This window comes from Nesoenas mayeri (genome assembly GCF_963082525.1).
Source record: "Nesoenas mayeri genome assembly, chromosome: 11".
Lineage (NCBI taxonomy): Eukaryota > Metazoa > Chordata > Aves > Columbiformes > Columbidae > Nesoenas > Nesoenas mayeri.
In genome coordinates this window covers 5,041,394-5,062,233 of record NC_137563.1, presented here as the reverse complement: position 1 = coordinate 5,062,233, position 20,840 = coordinate 5,041,394, and the positions used below count along the sequence as shown (strand labels likewise).

General features: G+C 44.1%; 1 protein-coding gene across 1 annotated transcript; it reads left to right on the top strand.

The window, feature by feature from the left end:
• Positions 1-1,139: 1,139 nt before the first annotated feature.
• Positions 1,140-18,569, top strand: TICRR (TOPBP1 interacting checkpoint and replication regulator; the record flags this gene model as incomplete). Its single annotated transcript, XM_080351266.1, has 22 exons — positions 1,140-1,796; positions 2,306-2,591; positions 3,166-3,407; positions 3,657-3,894; positions 4,427-4,562; positions 5,302-5,444; positions 6,074-6,286; positions 6,867-7,015; positions 7,775-7,869; positions 8,224-8,317; positions 8,490-8,569; positions 8,878-9,120; positions 9,655-9,751; positions 10,007-10,079; positions 10,767-10,907; positions 11,404-11,494; positions 12,008-12,069; positions 12,888-13,043; positions 13,763-13,920; positions 14,117-16,394; positions 17,730-17,843; positions 18,182-18,569. 22 exons carry the CDS (start codon positions 1,140-1,142, stop codon positions 18,298-18,300), a joined length of 5,865 nt encoding a protein of 1,954 aa, XP_080207392.1. The 3' UTR covers positions 18,301-18,569.
• Between the last annotated feature and the right edge of the window lie 2,271 nt (positions 18,570-20,840).

The following is a 20,840-nucleotide window of genomic DNA, read 5'->3' as shown; positions in this document are numbered from 1 at the left end:
GGAAAGGAGAAGGGGTTTGAGCAGCTGGTGGCAATTCCTGGGTCGGGAGCTGCCAAGCTTGGCTGGGAAACTACCCAGTGCCCTGAGTTTGTTTCTGGTCCCAGGTGGACTGTGATAAGGCAGATTTTGGTCGCACTCTGCTAAGTGTCCTCAGCAAGCTGCTGGGGTGGACACCAGTGCTGGGCAACGGCAGTGGGAGCATGACAGGGTTGGCTCTTCAGGGCTTGTGCGGGCGAGTGATTTATTGCCAGGCAGCACAGGATGTCTCACCAGCTCAAGAACGACTCCCAGCCAGAAGGAGGGACCCAAGGCTCCCCAGGCTGCCAGCCACCCTTTCAGCCGGGGAGACCTGGTGTCCTTCCCTTGCTCTTGGTGGCAGGTTTCTCCTGAGCACCCGAGTGGATCAGCTCCTCGTTCCGGCTCATTAACCCCACTTGCGTTTGCAGTCACCAACAAAGCCAAACAGGTGCTGTGCTGCCCGCTTGCCTTTGTTGCTCCGTAAATACGGCTGGCTGCCGGTGACACTGGTTTGGGCTGGGGCTGCCGGGCTCTGCGGAGGGTGCGGACAGGGGGCGGCTCTGATCTGCGGGGCTCCCTCCTCCCCGTGGGACCCATCCGCGCCCCGCCTGCTGACACCGCACGGCCGGGCGTGCCCCAAGAGCACTGACATCATCGTGGCGTCACCGCCCTAAGGCCCAATGAGGGGAGAGGACAGAAATAACGTCATCACCACTACGCGCGCCCCGACGGCTTTAAATTTTAAATTGGCGGCAGCTGCCAATCGGCTCGCTCCGAGCGCCGGCTTCGCCCTCTGCTTTCGTCACGGACACCCGCCAATGGAATGCCGCGCTGCTCCGCACGCACGTCACGGCTGGCCAATCAGCGGAGAGCACGGCTCGAACGGCTGGCGCCACTTCTCCCTTCCCTCCCCCGCCCACCGCCAGCGCGGGCGCCGCATTGCGCAGGCGCACCACACAGCCTATCCGCCGCGGCCCAATGAGGAGCGAGGAATGGAGGGGGCGGGCGCTTGGCGGCGGCCAATGAGGACGCGCGAGGCGAGGGCGCCAGAAGTGATCCGGGGCGATGGCGGCGGCCGCGCTCTGACGGGCCCGCGGCCGTTGGGCTGCGCTGAGGCGGCCATGGCGTGCTCCCACAGCGTGGTGTTCCTGCTGGACACGGCCAGCCCGGGCCGGCGGGCGCGGCTCCAGCGCGGCGCCCTGCGGCTCCTCAACTACCTGGGCTGCCGCTTCGGCCTGCCCCGCCTCCGCTGGGCCTTCAGGTTCTTCGACTCGCTCGGGGGCCGCGGTGGGGCCTCGCGGGGCGGCGGCTTCCGCTCGCCGGGGCCCCGCGCCTGGGCCCGCTTCGAGGAGGAGCTGGCGGAGCGCTTCGGGGCGCGAGGACCCGCCGCCGTCCTGCCCGGGCCGGCTCCCCGCGCCGCCCTCACCCACAATGGCCTCAAGGAGACGCTCCTCGACTTCCAGTGGGACCGCCCGGAGATCGCGTCCCCCGCCAAGCCGCTCCGCAGGAACCGGGGGACGGGCCTGGCCACGGGCGAGCCCCCCGAGAGCCAGCCCCCTCCCGAGGGCTTTGTGAACGCTGTCTTCCTCTTCTCCCCCTGTCCGCACTCGCGGAGGGAGCTGCGGCGGTTCGTGTCTGGGAGCGACGCCCCTTCCTCCCCTTGTGACCCTCCCACGGTGCAGGAGCTGGCAGAGAAACTCCTGCCCAAGAGTGTCCAGGAGCTGATCGTGGACCAGAAAATCACGCTGTTCTGGGTGGACACTGCTGAGTGGTCTCAGGTAATGAGATTATACTGCTCTGGTTTCAGTGGCCATCTTCTATACGGCAGCTTTGTGCTGTGGTCCCTGGGGTGGTAGGGGAAGGTGTTTGGTTACTGTCACGCAATCTTGTTCAGCAAGAGACTGAAAACTGGAATGGTAATTCTCCCCATGGAGATGGAGATATATCAGCAATTGAGAAGCTGTACAGTGTTTATTAATGAGTTGTCTTGTGCTTTGAGTTAGGTGGGAGTTAAAGCTATTCAGAATTGCAAATGGCAGCCTGACAATTCAGGTGTCTAGACACATGCTCGAAAATATTGGCTACCTCTTAATTCAGTGGGAATAGTATTTTCTTTATTAGATTCTGATATGGTTAATAAACTCCATAAAAACACATGGAAAGCACTGTGTTAAGCTGCTCTGTCTGCATTTCCTATGCCAGTTTTTTTATAAGCATGCAATCTCTGCTCAAATATAAGTTATCTCACTGCCAGCATTAACTTGAGACCTCTCTTATTTTATTTCAGCTGATTGAATCCCCAGATCATGTTGGATACTGGACAATGTTTGAACTGATCCGTCAGATGGGTGGCACCATTTTGCCATCTGAAACCTTAGTGCAATGTTTGAGTCACCACAGGGCAGATCTTGCTCGTGGTTTTCTTGGAGACTTAAGTTGCCCAGTGCCTCAGACTGTGCCTTGGACCATGCTCCTGCCGTTGGATGCAACTTTGAACTGCTTGTTCTCAAAGCCGTCTGTATTTCAAGCAGTATTCCCCCAGCAAGAAGGAACATTGATTTTCAGCATGCCTGGTAATTAAAAAAAAAAATAAATTAGGTGTGCATAGTAATAACTGTCATCTTTCATGCAGGATCCTTGATGAGTTTCCCTTGTGAACAGTATGTGTAGAAGTAACTTAAGATATTGAAGAGCCTAAGTCTAAAAAAAAAAAAAAAGTCCTGCATGTGCTTCAGTTCCTCTGATATGAGAGTTATTAACCCATATTTCTGATTGTTTCTTCAGTTTTCTGTGCTTCCAGAAGTTTGGGTGTATGAAGAGCTCTTTGCTGGTCTCATTTTATGTAGCTGTACACTCTTATACATGCTTTGTCTTGGCTTCAGTTTAGCTGAACTAAGAATGCAAATAAAAAGCCCCTTTAAAAGAAAAGAGATTAGCTTTAAAGCAACATGCAGTGTGCGTTGGCTCTCTTTAGTTGTCCCCTTGTGCACTCAGCTCCTTTTTGAGGATATTTGTTCTGCAGTACACTTACTGTAGAGCTGTTTGCAGTTTAATCTCAAATCTTTTTTTTTATTGAAGTCTCTTCATCTATGTGAAAACCCCATTTTACTTGCTTCAGGACTTTTCCTTTATCTTATACTTGCACAGGAGGAAAGAAGCAGGAAAGCTGTGCTGTGATCCTGGAACCCCTAGCCATGAGCCAAAGACAACTGCATTCTCCAGTACATATTTTTCTGAAAGGTAGCTTGACAGGTTGGAGCTTGATGCAGGCTGGCCCCTTTCTCACCGAGAGCTGGATATTGCAGAACTCACGGGCTGAGCAGGCAGAAGGTAACAGGTCACTGTTTCATCGGCTGTTGAAGAGTCTAGTGACTGAAGAACTGCACATGGTAACTCTTTCTCTTTGCCTTAAACTAGTATTTGTTCTGAAATGAGCTGCAATCAAAGAGGTGACAGTGTATCATGTTGTGAAGACAATAATAGTGGTATTTGTTGCACTGCAAGTCATTCGGAGTTAAATTCAGAACGTTCTTTAGGAGAGCATGTCAGTCTATAAGGTGTTTGTAAAGTATCTGTACTCCTTAGGTCTCTGCATTTCTAGAAAATGTAAACTTTCCTCTTTTTTAAAAAAAATGTAGGTTGCTGAAGTATCTCCATCTAAAACTTGGTGCCCCTGCACTGCTGTTTTATCACCACTTTCTGAGTGTGCTGCGGTTCTGACTATACTTGGTCCTGAGAAGACTGCTGAAGTTCAGCGGTGCAGCCTTGCAGGAACTGTAGTGGAGAACTCTTCCCAAGACTCTGCTCTTCACCTCCCAGAGATTGTGAATAGCGTATTGAGTAAAATTAACACATCGGTGGAAGATTCTCTGGCTGGTATGGGTAGGTATCAGGAAATGCAAAACTTACCATCTTATGATCATCCCTAGATATGATTTGGAATGGAGAAATCTAAAGTAATTTCTTCAATGAGTGTCTCTCATTTTTGGGACTTACTTGTCTTGCCTTTTGTGGCTCAGGCCTTGTGATATGATGCAGAAATCTGCCCTGGTCTACCTTTCTGTTTTATTGACAGAGAATTAGTTCCCGTTAGCTTGTAGATAAAGCACAGGTGCTTGTGCTTGGGGATAAGTTTCTAGAATGAGGTTTCCTAAAATGTGTCCCATAGGCCACCCCTGGCCAGTAAAGCCTTTGTGTGTGGCTGCAGGGCTGTGTGTGCCTTTAGTTCACCTGTTTTATATTAGAGTGAATCTTCTCATGAGCCTGCCAACCTGTTATATTGGCTATTAAATTGTCCCCCCCAGGAGCAAAGGTTTGGAAACCCCTTCTTTAGAGTCTCTGCAGGCTGGGACCTTCTGCCACTTCATTTAGTTTCCTTCTAACTTTTTTTGTGTGTGTCTGCTCACAGGAGAAGAAACTCCTGTGCCAGAGTGGGTCCAACGGGAGCTGTCCCATACAGATGGCTGGCATCCCTCAGTGCTTGAGGCATGGTATCCTGCATCGAATGCTTGTGGAGCAACCTCGGATCTGATGGAGTCATTCAGGTATTTTTCTGAAACACATCTGAGTAATAACCAGGGATTTCTGCTTCCTGTTAAGGGAGTATAGCTGTAGTGTTGCTTGGAGTTCTAGAACTAAATGTTTCTCTTAGTGCTTGTATTTCTGTACTGAGTTTACTGTGTGCTCTTGCTTCATTGTGTCTTGGCGTATTTGACAAAAGGAACTGGGAACAGGCTTCTTGGGTAGCAGTTTGCATGCATTAAGATCTTGACAGTTTCAGGAGTTGTGGAGGTGACTTAAAATGACCAAAACTACTTGGGGGAATGCCAGACTTCACCATATTATGGCTCGATAAGATGCACTTCAAGATGCTGAAGACAGTGGTTGTATTGTCGCAATTGGTATTTATTAGGAATGAAGCCCGCTTTTCTTCAAAGAGCTTGCTGAGTGAAGCAAAAAAAATAAAGAGCCTAATGCAGGATATGATACCTTAGCCCAAAGTTGCTCGTGTAGTTTTGTGGCATATCCACTGTACATCAGGCAACCCTTGTTATGCTTGTTTCCAACTTGATGTGACCCTTATAAAAGGGTGGTTTGGATTTTTTTGTGTCTTTTAAGTAAGAGTTTTGGGGAGCAGGCATTGGAAGAGTACTAGCATGTGTTGCTTGCACTACATTACTGTGGGCTGGTACCTAGAAAAACCTGGTTTCTGCACACTGAGAACAAGGGACATGCCTCCCACTCCCATTTTTTTGATAACTACTAAATGACTCTTTTATATAGACTGCTGCAGGTTCCTTGTGCTAATGGGAAGGATGACACAGACCAATTGGAAGTTGAATTCTCTGAGAGTCTATCTGAGCTGTACCAGAGAAAATTCAGCGAAACATCTGCTGCAACTGGACCAGGAAATAACAAGAAAAGACGTATGTATACTTCAGGATCACATGTGCATGTTGGTGATTAAAGATGACAAATACTTCTCAGCAGGCCTTCTTAATGCCTGAACCCTAGAGGTCTGTACTCTAATTCAAAGCTGTGCAGCAACTGACAAAACTGTTAAAAAGCAGCATGCGGAGCTTTGCAGTTTCACTAGATGTTGAAACAGGGACCACTCCCAACTACTAGTAAATATTGCAACCTCTCAACTTTGTTCTAATTTGGAGAAAGGAAACACTTCCTTCTAGAAGAACTTAATCATTGCATTTTCAGTACACTAACTATAGTTGCATATATGCTGACCTTATGTATCCCTAAGTCTTGCTCTTTCAGCTATTTCTGTGTCATAAGATTGTGTCTTGGATATGTAAATTCTCATTATACCTATATAAGCACTTACACAGAGCAAGAGTTTTTACCTGATTTTTACTTAGAGAAGCAGCTGCCTCTACAGTTATTTTTGTGGAGAAATACAAACCTTCTGGGCCATGTTTTCCACTAGAAGGTTGCTAATCTCATTTGACAGCAACACAGAATTCAGTATTATGCTCTACCTTCGGTAGAGTTCCTGCCCCAGTGTGTCTGATGGCAGAACTCCCTTTTTGTGGTGTTGCAGGTGGAATTCCCCGAACTCCAGTCAGGCAGAAGATGAAGACCATGTCCAGATCCCTCCAGATGCTCAACGTAGCAAGACTGAATGTAAAAGCTCAGAAGTTTCACCCTGATGGCGTGTCACTAGCAGTGAATGAGAAGCTTCCACAGAAGCTTTCAGCAAAAAGATTGGATGAAAAGGTGGAAGAAAAGGAAAAGGCACTTAAAATATCAATAGGTGTGTGTTACCAGTCCTGATACATTAGTAGGTCATACGGGGTTTTTATGGAAGGGAGAGGGAAGGATGATAATGGAGTATTAGGTGCTAGGGAGCAGATCAGTGCTTGTGTTTCTGCATCTTCAGCTTGGCATGGAGTGTGGTTATTTTTTCTCTCTCCCAGTTTTGGTTTCTATAAATATTCACAACCTAGTGTTACAACTGCTCCCAGGGTTAGTTTCCTGCCTTGTCTCCATCTGAAAAAAGCAATAAGGAACTGTCTTTCCCTTTTTTTTTTTTTAACCAAAAGAAGTAGAGGGAAACACCCATCAAGGTATAACTGGAAACGTAGTCCTATTTATTAATTACACAGAAGTTAAGTGATTTTCTTGACTGCTACAGTAATCTGAAAGCTTGCTGATCTACTTGGAACTAAGCTTATTATTTGTCATGGGTCTGAACCTTGGACTGCTTCTTTTGGTGTTCTGTGGTCTTGGATGCCTCTTTGGAGAAAATCTATGAGATTCTGCTGCAATGAGTGTTTTATCAGTAAGGTGTGGTGAATGGGTGTTTAGTTAACTTTAGACCACTTCCCTTGCAGACTTCAAAACTGAGGAGGAACTGCAGTCCCACTTAATTGCAAGCTACCAGAAGGCTGTTGCTGAGGGAGATATTTCATCTGTGTGTGCCCAGAACATGATCATGGCCATTAAAAAGTTCTTGAAAGTACAAGATGCCAATGAGAAAGAGGTAAGTAAGAGCATGTGGGCGGGGTTGTTACTGATCTGGAAATTCATGTTTTTTGCTATTCTACACTACCCTTTTTTCATCTTACATGAAGTTTTTAGGGGCAGTTACATGTAGTCAAAACCATAACCAACTAGCTACTTCTACCTGTGCCAACTCAATAGTGAAAAAGGGTAGTTGCCAAGAATGTAAGGAAATCCAGTTAAGTTATCAGTTTAGATCTTTGCTAAAGATTGTAACATCTTTATGTTGACTTCATTCTGAAATTCTAATTTCACTTACTTAAAGACAGTATTTAAAAAAAATATTCCAAACCATATTTTACAAAAGGTGCATCTTCTGGTTTTGCTTTACATAATAAATCTAGACCTGCTACTTCTCCAGGAAAGATAAATATAGTTCAAAGTATGTTTTACTTTAAGTGTATAAACAGTGTTAAAGATTGTAACTCACTGAAACCAAAATCGATAAACTTGTGAACAACTGAAAAAAATACTGTGGGAAGACAAATCCATAGTTATATATCCATATATAAATCCACAGAAGGTGGCCTGAAGCTGCAAGTGACGCTCTTTGCGATTTCAAGCTCTTAAGTTCTATGTCTGGTGTCATTGTAACTTTGCTTCTGAAAGAAAGAGATAATTCTTTTCCTTGAAGGAGAAGAAAGAAAAAAAGGGTCAAGATAGGAGGTGGGGGGAAAACCTGTGTCCTGCAGACAGGGAACAGACTTAAAGTTTTTGCTGTAATTCTGTTTCTCTGCAGGTGGCCTGTGTGGAAAGAGTCAGAAACCATCTCCTGAAGACCAGCAAAGCGCTCAGACAACAGCACAGTTCACAGAAGGAGGCCAAAGTCAGAGAGTATGAGACACTATTTACTTCAGCTTCTGAGACACTATAGAGTTGGTTAGCAGTTTTTAGTGGTGGCTTTTTTGTACAAGTGGAACACTATTTACATGGGGTAAATATTCCAAGGAGAATATCTGGTCACAGTAAAAACATCCATTAAATGCAAATATACACAGGCTGTGTGATAAGCATTGCAGTCTATATCTGAAATGAGGCATCTACTGTGCCACCAGAATTAAATGCCAAACAAATTATACTGTCAAAAGGAACCACTTCCCCTCCCATTGCTTTTTTGAGTATACCTTCTGCAGTAAACATGCTGATTCCACCAGAAAAAAGGCAGTGAATGACTATTTGTTTTCTTAGGTGCCGACTTCAGGTATTTTTGCGCCTTGAGTTATGTCTTCAGTGCCCTTCACTGCAAAGCAACGCTGATGAAATGGAGCAGCTGTTAGAAGAGGTAAATTATGGATCAGGTTGTGTTTCCGAATGGTCCTAGAAATGCAGACCTTGAACCTGGAGTTTTCCACTAATTTTTACTGTAACCGTTTTATATTCCTTGCTAAAACAAAAATCGGGTGTTGCAGCTGTCACCAGCTTAATCCACTTTCCCACCTGGCTTTCTTTTCCAGATGACAGATATGCTGCGAATTTTATGTCTGACTGAAGACCCAGGGTATCTTACAAAATTTCTAGAAGAAATATTAGAATTGTAAGTTCTTTAGGGTGGTTTAAGTCTTACTGGGTACGGTGGTTTTGGTTGGATAGCTGAGTAAACAGCAATCTACAGCTTTCATTTACTGCATCTTTATAACTTTCAGTTGAGATATGCTCTTCTTGTGCTTGTATCTTCATCAAAGAAAAAGTAGATGAGGAAGTAAACTCATGAAAAAAGTTGATTTTCAGTTGTGGGGGTTTTTTTAATTGACACTAGAGAAAAACTTTTCATTCAGACCTCAAGATTGGAACATTGACAGCTTTGTGGGTGATTGCATTTGATGTTGGTTCTCTCTGCTCTAGGTATATGAACTTTATACCCAAGACCCTTGGAGATATTTACTATGGTCTCGGTACACAAATACCCTCAAAGCTGGCATCTGTTCTGCCTTCGGACTTCTTCAGTGATGACTCTCTGACTCTGGATAGCAAATCTCCAGGCCTTCCACCGTCTTTATCATCTGTCTTAACTCCTGGTGCTGTTTGTGTAGGCACTGAGAGTGATCAGCTTGAGGAGCTGCGCACCCGCTCTGCCAAAAAAAGAAGGTAATAATTCCGAATGGGAGACAGCTTGTTGCAGCCTGGGCTGAGGAATTGTCTAAACTATAGCTCAGTAATTGTTTCTGTTGCTGGATAACTGGTTGGGACAAGCTGGCACCTGCTGACAGTTCTGCAAGCCTGAGAGAAATATTAAGGGCTTCCATTTTTCATTTGAACTTGCCATTGTTGACTATATGAAAGTGTAATCTTCATTCTGTATGTGTATCTTATGCATAAGTAGAGTTTGTGTCTTCCGTGAGAAGAAAAGGAACATACTGTAGACCTTTATGCTGGGGATCCTGCATATGTTTTAACAAATTGTGAAATGAGTTTTAATACCAACTCTAAAGTTAGGTATTGCTGTTTATATCACAAAAAATTTTTCAGTGTTGTAACTTAACTGAGGTACCATTGCAATTTGCAATGCGAATTTAGGTAAAGACTTCCTATGTCTAGAGTCAAGCCTAAGTTGAATTGTTATTAGGTTGATAACGATGCTTCTGACTTTATTTTAACTTAATCTTTGTCTGCTTTCTAAAGGAATAATGTATTAGCCAGACACAGGAGCATGACAGAAGCACCACAGAACTTGCGTCAAATTGAGATTCCCAAGATAGCCAAGAATCCCAGCAGAAAGGTAAAACTTGCAGGAGGATTGTGTGTGAATTGCTTCTGTGGGGTGCAGCAAAGCTGTGAAGTGACACTTGAGTGCAGAAACTCTTGTGCTGTATTCACTTAGTATGTATGTCCTGTATCAGCTGTACAGAGATAAAAGTAGTTTTGAAGGAGAAATTGAAACAATGTGTGTATGGTTCAGAGCTTACAGTTAATATTCATAATAGTTAACTGTAACATTAAATTACCAGTGCGGCTAATTTCTTTTTTGTTTCAGGAGAGCTTGCGTTCTTACCTTGCCATGGAGAAGTCCCAACAGATGCCTTTGTTGCAGAAAGAAGCAGTGCAAGGTATATTGACTTCTAGCTTTTCCATGGAAAGGTGTGTCTTCAGCACATGTTCTCCCTGTAAATTTTAGTGAGCTGTGATGAAATTATGCTGAAGCATGCTGGAAATCAAAAGGAAGTTTTGCTGAATTCTGCAGAAACTTTGAGCAAAAAATCATCTCTATTCTGTGTGTGCTCACACAGAAAAAACTTAAATCCTGTGTTCTGAGAGGAAAACTTTTCTGTTCGTCCTTGAATCTTGCAATTATTTCTACCTTCTCTGTCCTGAAAGCAAGGACAAGAGTGGACTCATATCTGGAAACAGGATATTTCTCTGCAAGATACTTAAAATGAAATCTCACATGTGTTCTCTGAACCAATATGTTGCTTGAGATTTTTGTAGCTCACTTAATGTTGCTCCATCTAGGACACTGACTAGCTGCTTTTTCTGCTATGGCATCTGCTTGTAGCTTATTGCTGAGATAATGCAAAGAATGCCAATTTGTAAGAAGTCCAGGATGGATTTAGAGGATGACATTTCCAGTAGCAGAAAAACAACTTTTCAATGCTTTGTGGCCTCTAAAAAGTTGTTTTTCTATGTTGGTATGTGATATTCCCATCCCCAGTGGCCAGAAAAAAAATAATCTTCCAGTGATTTCTTCTTTTTTTTCCTTTTAATATGATCATTTATTGCTTTTTCTTGCCTCACAGAGGTTACAAAAGTAAGGAGGAACCTCTTCAATGAAGAGCTGCTTTCACCATCCAAAAGGTCAATGAAGAAGATGCCTAGAAGCCAGTCAGTGTCTGCTGTGGAAGGCCTAAGATACAAATGCACTGATGAAGGCACTAAAGGTAGGGCATGACTTGCACACGCAGGATTGTTGTGGATGATCTTTTGCTAAAGTTCCTATTCTTGCATCTTCAGTTCTATGCAACAATTATACTTTTTTAATGAAGAAAATATTTCAGATGATTGCTGTGGTGGTTGTAGGATGAATAAGATATTAAAACTGAAACCTATTTTTTACTGAAATCTGCACCTCATAAAGAAAACTCATGTTAAGTGCTTGGTTAAAAAAGAATCTGTGAATGGAAGATGAAGAAAGAAATTTATCTTTGTAAGTTAATTATGTCTGACACAAAGTCAGTGCTATTAATGATATTGAGGGATTGAGAAGGAAAAGTAGACACTGGGCTCTGAAATGGTCACTTATGAATGCTGGGAGACTACACAATGATTCTGTATTGGCTGTCATTCTTAAACTGAAGCCTGTACAACACTGTATTTATTTATTTGTCCTGACTGCTTTATAACTGTGTGATGTTGTAGCTCTTGCTTGATTTTTAGATCATCGGAAGTTACTGACCAAGAGAGTTGCAGAAACACCACTACATAAGCAGGTCTCCAGGAGACTACTACATAAGCAGATCAAAGGCCGGTGAGTGAGCGATTTCTTTCTTGATTTAAATAAATATTTGGTATATAATTAATGGCTGTGAGCACAAGAACCAGGTATCTTTTTGTGGTCAAAGTGTCATCCTCACCTATGTCAGCAAGAGAACCAATGGATGCTAATTTCTGTTGTCTGAGTGAGGAGAAATACTGCTTGCTTCATTGTGTAAGTCAGCGTGCTTTAATTCCTGCAGCTAACTTTTGTTCAGGGTCAGTTGCTGTTTCAAGGGCCTTTGAAGGAAAGGCCTGAGCTGTGTTTTGTTAATTCCAGGCTGAAATTTAGCATTTACCTTCATGTGGAACCATTACCTATACAGCTAGACGGTTTCCCATACTCAACCATTTTTTAATAGTAGGCAAATTGCTTACTGATCACTTAGAGTAGCCAAAAAAAGCAATATGTTGTAGAACAGACCACTGCTTTTCAGTCTATGTGGCAAATTCGGTTTTTGTAAATGTGACCAGTATGTAAAGTCCAAAATGTCTGCTGTTTCTCAAGGTCTTCTGATCCAGGTTGTGACACTGGCGTTGTAGAAGAATCTCCAGAGAAGACCATAAACGGTAAGCACTCTTTTTCTTCTGATTAAAGGTGGTTTTGCTGTGTTGTAGCTTGTAAGATGACCGTGCTTCAATTTAGGCAATTTGTGAATGGTCAGTACAAAAGTATTGCACTATTCTGTTGGTGGGGCAAAGCCTCCTCTGACAGAACCACTTGCTGCTTGTGGCTTTGACAACCTTGTACAGTTGTTAAGTTAAGAAAGGTAGATTTAACTCTTAAATGAAAATGCATGAAGAACTTTAAAGGTGAACAAGATTCTGAGCTCCTATCATTACTGTCAAACCAGTGGGTGCAAGGTGATTTTTTAAATGTAACTTCAACATGCTGTGCTGTGACCCTAACACTGCTCTAGTTTTGACTGTAACAGACAGCTGCTGGGCTCTGTGGAGTGTCTCCATGTTATATTGACTACTGCTGTCTCTTTTCCCCAGGAAGGAAGTAGAAAAAAGCATGGTTTGGCAAACAGATAAAATCGCTAGTAAAAAGAGACAGGAGAAGGAATTGATCATTTAACCTGGATGTAATTTGAGTTGAACATGGCTTTTCTAGCATTCCTTTCTATGTAATTGCCAGAGAGAGGTGAGAGTAATCATGACTTAGAGGAGGGGGCATAATGAGTTGGAAGATTTGTATCCATTAATACTCCAAACCCCAAGAAAGCTGAAGCTTTCTTCTTCACACACTTGCCTCCCTTCACAAGACAGTTAGGCATCTGGAAGTTCAGTAGAGTGTGTTCTTTTCAGTTAGGAGCTGTTCCTGAAGATCTCCCCGTTGCTGAGGGAGAAAGAAGGCTCAGTTTCAAATGTCTTTACCTTTTCAGAAGTAGGTTTGAGAAGAAGCCCACGCATCAAACAGCTGTCTTTGAATAGGACCTGTTCTGGTGTTCTCAATTCCACTACACAGCCCAGCTCACGAAATTCACAGCGAGTCCATCAGGGACAAGAAGGGGAGAGCTGTATGCTGCAGGATGTCAAAGGTACTGAATGGGATCTGAGCAGGCTGATATTGCTGATCTGAAAAGCTGATTTGATTAGTCTCTACAAGAGACTGTAAGAGGCCAAGAGCTATCATGCAATATCTTCTGTAGACAAAAATTCATCGCCAGTAATTATTTTTTGAATTGGGAATCTGAATTTGGAGGATGGTAAGGTAAGGCTAATTTCTATGATGATACACTGCCAACTTAACGGAGTCGGGCCCATCTAATGGAATACCACTGATTGTCAGTCTGCATTCCTTAAATGCAGTGAAATCCTTGTAAAATATGGGACAGAAACCCCAAAGCTTACTTTCAGTCTACTCTGTGGCAGTATAAAGCAGTGACTGATGAGATCTTCTTTGTTGGCTGTCTCAGTAGAATTATCAGCTAGAAATGGTGACATTTAGTTCTTTATATTGTACTTACTAGAATCCTTAGTCATGAACCAGAACTTTAAGCTACAAGCTATAAAAAGAATAAGAGGCTGAGCTATTTTGTACTTTTTGTCCTACTAGAGCACTCTTTCTACAGATGGATATTAGTTTCATATTGGGGAAATAACAGTAATTCTGGTGAAGCTTTAACATTTGGCTAGAAAAGAACATGCTAGGGCTATAGGCTTTGTACACTACTTGTCCATACATCTGAAGTGATTGAAACAATTGTTCATGGCAGGTTACTTACTGTTAGTTGAATAATACTGTTCTACTTTACAGGCATTAAACAGCATTCAGAGCGCCCCACTGTCCAGACTCCCAAGAGGTTTTTCTTTGGTGCAGTCATTGACATGTGTAGTCCTGCAGCGAAGCCTTCACCTGGAAGGAGGAGAACAAGAAGAGATTCCTTACACTTAGAGGAGCTGACCGCATGTCAGGTAGAAACACTCTCTTCCCATCTTCTTTTTCTGTTCAAGTTTAGTGAATTCTATGCATCTTAAATTTAGCATTTCTGTTAAGTCCAATCAAATGGTTTCTGTGTTTTGAATATTGAGAAGTAAATTGCAAGAAGGGTATGTAATACCTCTGGAAAGAACAAGCACGGTTCTTTAATTTATTTCTCTCCCTCTTCAGACTCCTAGAAAAACTCCTCATAAATTTGCCCAAAAGCTACCAAATTCTGCCAGTAAGCTACCGAGGAGGTCACCTCGCATTCTCCACAGGACCCCACAGAAGCTGGAGAAGACTCCTCGCAGAAGCCCAGCTGCTAAGCAGACTGCAGTGAAGTGTTTGGGAAAGTACTTCTCTCACCCTGTACAAAGGGTCAAGTCACCATCTGTGTTAAGTGAAAATAAGAGGGTTCACTTGCTGCAAGGAACTTCTAAGGATTGTTCTCCAGCAGGAAGACTTTCCCCTCCTTGCAAAGAGACTGGTTTACAAGTACCAGAACTTGAAGGGCTCACAGTGCTCAGGGCCTCATTGTTACCTCTGACAGATTCAAATCCAGCTGCCTCTCCCTCCTCTGCTGTCCAGGAAAGATGTTTTGCAGAGCAGCAAACCCCAAGGCGTTCCTTGAGATACTTCTCAAAATTAGCATCTCCAGTTGGTACTCGGAGGCAAATCCTCCCAAAGGAAACTCAAGTGCAGTCAGATTCATTACCTCGAGCAACTAAAAGTACTCTCAGGAAACCTGAAGATCCAGGTTCAAAATTATATACCAGCCCACCGAGTGTGGAAGTGTCGCCGCTTGCTGTGAGGCTGGAGCCTTTCTTCAGTCCTCCTCTCTGTCAAAGTCCCACAAATGCTGTGGCAATCTGCTCTCCTTCCCATGTGCAGGCTATGGAGTCTGATTGGGAACCATCTCTTCAAAAATCTCCAGTTATTACTGGCACTTCACGGAGATCCCTGCTTCACGCATCCAAGGAGGCCAAATGTGAACCAAATTCTGGAGGAGAGAACCTCACACTTGCATGTGTAACACCTTCAAAGAATAAGGAGAATCATTGTTATAGTGTTGGTAACTCTTGCGTAGAAAGCCTCCAGCTTTGTCAGTCCCAAGTCACTGAAAATGCTGCTGTATTGGAGAAGAATAAACAGATGGATATGGCATCTCAAAAGTCTTCTCCAAGAGAGGACTTGGAAAACTTGGAAAAGCAGTTGTCTCCCAAGCCTGCTGGAGGGCAAGTCCATGCACAGAATGCTGAGATAGAGTGTGAGCAATTGATTACAGAGGGGAACTCCAGTGCAAGCACCTGTGCGTCCTTCCAAAGGGGTTCTCAAACAGTTAGTGATGACTTGGAACCAGGAACCCTGCTGAGAGAAGAATATGTGGGGCTGAAGGCTCCAAGTCTTAAGAGGCACTCCAGATTTGCCCTGAATACTTCACCCCCTGTGCCAAAACCTGCTTCTGCCTATTCTTTACGCTGTACTGCAGACAGGAGACAGAGGGAGGCTGCAGCACGGATGGGAAATCCTCAACTTATAGACAAGTTCTCTGCTCCTAAAAGTCGTTGCAAACCACCTTTGGTTAGTCCACCCACTTACGAAGTCGAACTTGAAATGCAAGCTTCAGGCCTGCCCAAGCTTCGCATTAAGAAAATTGGCTCTTGCTCATCGTTGGAAGTTCAACCTGAAACAAGTGCCAGCAAACCCAAGGGAGGAGAAAGCCCCTTTGGTGATCTTGCTATGACCTGGTGTAGCAAGCACCCAGGAAAACCAGCAGCTGCCTGTGTTTCACCGTCCTGCTTTCGCTCTTTCCACAGTACACCTGGGAAAGGCGGAGGACAGACCTACATATGCCAGTCGTATACCCCAACAAGCTGCGCTTCTAACACCACCTCCCCGTCCCCCTTGGAAGCAGGAGTTCCCTGGACACCTTCTCCCAAGCAGAAGGGAAAGACTACTCCTGATGCCATCAATGATTGGCCTCGGAGAAAGAGAGCAGCAAGCAGGACTGCTAACGCTAGCTGTGGTCAAACCGAGAAGAATGCTGATGAACAGAAGAGAATGTCCACAGGCAGAGAAGAAGTGAAGATCTTGGAGCACTGCAGCAGCAAAGTGACAAATACTCTTGGGGAATTTGGACTGGAAGGGATTTACAGGCTCCAGGATCAGGCATCTCCTAGTGACTCTGATTTGAGGGCTGTTGAGGATTTTGCCATGGGAGCTTTTGGCTTGAAATCTCGGAAGAGAGTCTTGACTTACCTGTCACCAGAGAAGGAGGAGAACCGTGATCCCAAGAGATCTTGCACTGATAGGTGCAACTTGGATCTCACTGGCTTTTCCACGGATGAAAGCAGCAGAAGCAAATCAAGAATGGACTCTGTACCTCCTGAGAAACCAGGAGCATGTGCGCTTATAACTCCTGAGCAGCACAGTTGTGGAGGGGATGACGATGTCTTCCTTTTGTCAGGTAATTAAGTGTCATGAATGACACACCATTGAAATCAGAAGAGGTTAAAAATGTGTGGTAGACAAAAACAAGAAAAAACTTTTCTGAAGGAGAATGAGATGGAGGAGGTGAGTAGGTTTTAATTGACGTAGAAGTTAATTATGTGGAGAGGCAGATTAGATATGAGGAGTTCATCAATGGAGTATTAATGATGTGAGAGAGATCAGAGAAATATGAAAAAGTAGGAGGCTGGAGGAAGCAAAAGCAAAATTTGCAGAACTTGAGGAGGGAGGGTCACAATTACATCTACCTGCTGTCTTGTAAATGGTGATGACTCAAGTTGAATAAAGGTGGTGTAAGGTCACTACAGTGTACTGAATGTGAACTGTGACTTAGGGAAGTGATAGCTCTTCTATTGCAATACATGTTGAAATCAGACCAGGTGATTTATTTGGGTTTTTGGTGATGCTGCCAGCTATTTCTGCCCAGCATGCAGCACTGAAGTTAACTCTCTTCAGTGTAAACCTGCTGCAATATAGGCTGGAGCCTTTGGGGGGGTTAGTCCTGGGGATGTTGGTATTTATTGGTGCCCCATCTGCTTGTGGGGGTGGGGCCATTGAAAGCAGGTATCAGAAATTTTTGCCTTGCTAGCAGTGATGTTGTGGCAGTAGGTATTTAACTTTAAACTACCTATTTGCTTTTGCTGTGGGAACAGATGATTCAGCTGACCTTGGTGAAACAGGCTCTCTCAGCTCTGTAATCAAGGCCTTGTGAATTGCAAATATTTAATCTAGAATTGTTCCAGAAATAATGGAAGTTATGGGGGACTATGGCAGATGTTGTTCTATAGTCATTGCGTGCCCTGAAGCTAAGCCTCAGTGTCTGTTTCCTCTCGAAAGGAAAGGTTTGTATATAGAGGCAATGTCTTACTCATCCAACAGGTATCACTGAGAAAAATGGACAAACTTTAAAGCACCATTAATCTGCATTCGGGACATGGAATAATAGCAGTATTTAGCCTTAAGCTGGACCTGTAAGAGATTTCTGTACCCACAGAGCTTCTTTTTGTGTAAGAGACAATCACAGTTGTAACAACAGTTTCCTTCCAGGACGCATAAGGTAACTGAAGAGTAAGTTTAACGAGTGAAGTGTTTTTCTACAAAACCACCTAAAAGACTAGCTCTAAGAGCTAAATCCAGAGTGTCGTTTGCCTTTCCTGATGCCAGAAACCCACTATGCCAGCCTAGATTTTGATTCAGATAAACTCAAAGTATCACTTGTACTGATGGAAGTTTCAAACTAGAATAAAGGCTGTGTATTGTCAGTTTGCTGCAGCATCTCACTGTGCTTTTCCAGGCTCGACTCCACCACTGAAGAGCACGCTCTCTGCTAACAGCCTTCTAGCGCTGACCCAGTCCCCGTTGCTGTGCCAGGGACAGACACCACCATCTCGGAGAAAGCGTCTTCAAGGTAACCACCTGTGCTGGAAGAAAAGGCTCGAACAGACCAGTTTTCCACTCCACTTGCCTCCCGCTAAATGAGAACAAAGGCATAGTGTGCTAGGGATTGGTCTTTGTGTAGAGAGCCCGTGGCTGTATCTGCCACTTCTATGTGCAGTGTCCCCATCTCACACGCTTCCAAGAAACTTGCTGTGAATTGGGAAGTTTGGAAGGGTGGGGAGGTAGCAATGAAGAAAACAGCTGAGTAGGAAGTTATTGTTCTTGTTGTTTCCAGTTGGTATCTTGCTTATTGGAGTCACCAGTAAACTTTAGCAAACTGTGGCTTAATTTATTCTTTCTGTTTTGTAGAAGAGGAAACCGATGCCTTCCAAAGTACTGCTGACCGGGAGCTGTCTCCATTCCACATCATGGCTTCCAGGAAGCATCCCCTTAGCAGGACTTACTCACGGAAAAAGCTGCTCAGCTGAAGTTTGGAGACAGAACAACATGGAAAACTTTGCATTATCTCAGCTGTACAACATTCTTTTTAACCAGGACCTTATGTTTGCTGGACTGGAGCTGTCTTGTGTTGGTAGGAGACTGGATGCAAGCCTCTGACAGTGGAAATAAGGACAACTCTAAAAGGGTTTGTTTTTAACCTCAATTGCAGCACCTCTCCATATGTTCAAAGCCTATCTCAGTCTTTCTGGTACTTCTCCTGCATATGATAGCAGAGTTCTGCAGTGAAGGTTCAATTCTGCTAGGTAAAGAGGGACAATTGTCACTTTTCCACAGTTTTTGTATAAAATAAACTGAATTTTCATTGTGTCACTTAATGAGAAATCTGTCTTGAACCCAAATCATGGGTGAGGGCTTTGGGATGCAGGAAGAAGGATTAGAACAAGGATGTACAAAACAAGCTGAGTGTTCCTGCTGTGCATCTCATCCTGATACTAACTGGATCCCTTGCTCAGTTGCATGCAATTTGCTGCAGCTTAGTGGGAAAACAACTAGCAGATAAATTCTGGATGAGTAAATTACTCAAAAATACTTAAATGCCAAAAGACTACAGAGGTGGGAAAGACAACTTAGTTGAAGGAGAGGAGTTTGAGTCTTCTGCTGTAGGTCATGAATGGTTTGATGTATCTGTTCTTGGCCACTTATGGGTAAGCAGAAGCTGATGGATTAACTTTGTGCTTTCTTGCAAACTTGCAATGAGCCAGAGAGGACAAGCTGGGTAAACTTCCTCAAGAGGTGAAACTTGATGGAATAACTGGAGATGACAGTTCAAAGATTACCAAACTGAGTCACTGCTTGAACAGTGACTTAGTAGCCTGGGAAATGTGCTTGCATTCTAACCTCATGAAGGCAGCAGGAGCTGTGACTCAGTGCCTGGGATGCAGCCTCCAAGGGGCTAAAATTGTGTGTTATCTTGGAAGGGCTGGGTTTTTCCTTTAGGACAGCAATCTGTGCGCAGCAGGGTATGAGGGATGTCACCCCGCTGTGCCCAGCAAATGCACAGGAAGCAGAGCTGTGAGGATGGTGTGAGGTCATCCTGAAAACAGGCACAGCAATGCACAAATTTGTTACATGGTATTGAATGAAATTTATTTCCTGGCAATGCTATTTATTGTAGGAAGGCTGACTCTCCCTCTGCCAAGAGAGGAGGAGTAGTGTCTATAGCAGTACATAGTGACACAACAAGGGGTAATGGCTTTAAACTGAAAAGAGGGGAGGTTTACATTAGATATTAGGAAGAAATTCTTCTCCATGAGGGTGGTGAGGCCCTGGAACAGGCTCCCCAGAGCAGCTGTGGCTGCCCCATCCCTGGGAGTGTTCAAGGCCAGGCTGGATGGGGCTTTGAGTAACCTGTTCTAGTGGAAGGTGTCCCTGCCCATGGCATGGCGGGTTGGACTAGATGATTGTTAAGGTCCCTTCCACCCCAAACCTGTTTTGCTCGTGGGAGAGGTGACACCTGCTTCACAAATGTGGATTGATACACAAGCGTGGAGCTCCAACACTACTACTTACTTTCCAAGTAGCATGGATTATTCTTGTTTTTGCTGAAGAACTTTTTTTAGCAGCAGAAAATAAAGGCTCTGAACTTAAATCTTGTTCAGCTCAGCCACACCCAGAGCCCTCAGCAATGTCCTCCCTCAAAGCTACACACCTACAGGCAACATCAAGTGTGTAAGAGGATGATCAGGTAGTTCCTACATCAGTGGCAGCTTTCAATTTGGTGTATGTTATTCCTCAAATGGTACTTGTGGTAGCTGTGCTCCTTGTGATTTCAGACTGAAGCAGTGGCTTGTTTTTGGGGGTCAGGTAGCCAAGCTGCTTTCTCCCCTTGTTCTTAAAGCAGGGAGCTGGGCTTTTGTTTTTAGCTCTGCTAGAAATAAACTTATGTCCCACATCCCAAGGTGGATGGTGTCAGTGTTAAGCTGCAGGATTTTATTTAACCTCCCCTATATCCAGACCAGAAGTTTTCCCAAGAATAAGAAAACTTCAATGTAGGAAGCCTACCAGCTCTGTAAATACTTAAAAAGCAGTTACTTAAACATTAAGGCAACACTGTGACAGTAGCCAAGTTCCTATGCAGTGAGGTTTAAATATAACCCCTTTCTACATACCAAGAGTAAATGACTACAGCCTCTGATAAGTGACTGCTTCATAAAAAAACTCTGCTTTATTAGAAAAGTTACAGTAAAAATGTAAAAAACCCACAAAGTTACTACAAAAATCTATGTACAAGTTCTGCAGGACTGCAGAGCATCTGTCTCCAAGGCTGCTAGGGCTGAGCAAGCCCTGTGGCAAGGGGTTTCCAAACTGTAAACAGGTTTTTAGTGTCTAGAGGCCAGGGTGGGAGGTATCTCCCACTACCCAGTGTTGATGCTGCTGAGGGTGCAGGAGCAAAGGTGTCCAGTCAGCAACTGTGTAGACTGGCAGCAACGTGGGCACTGTACCCTGATAGTTATTTCTCTTATGATGAAAATTAATGTAATTTTCTTCCTCAGGCCTCTGAAACGTA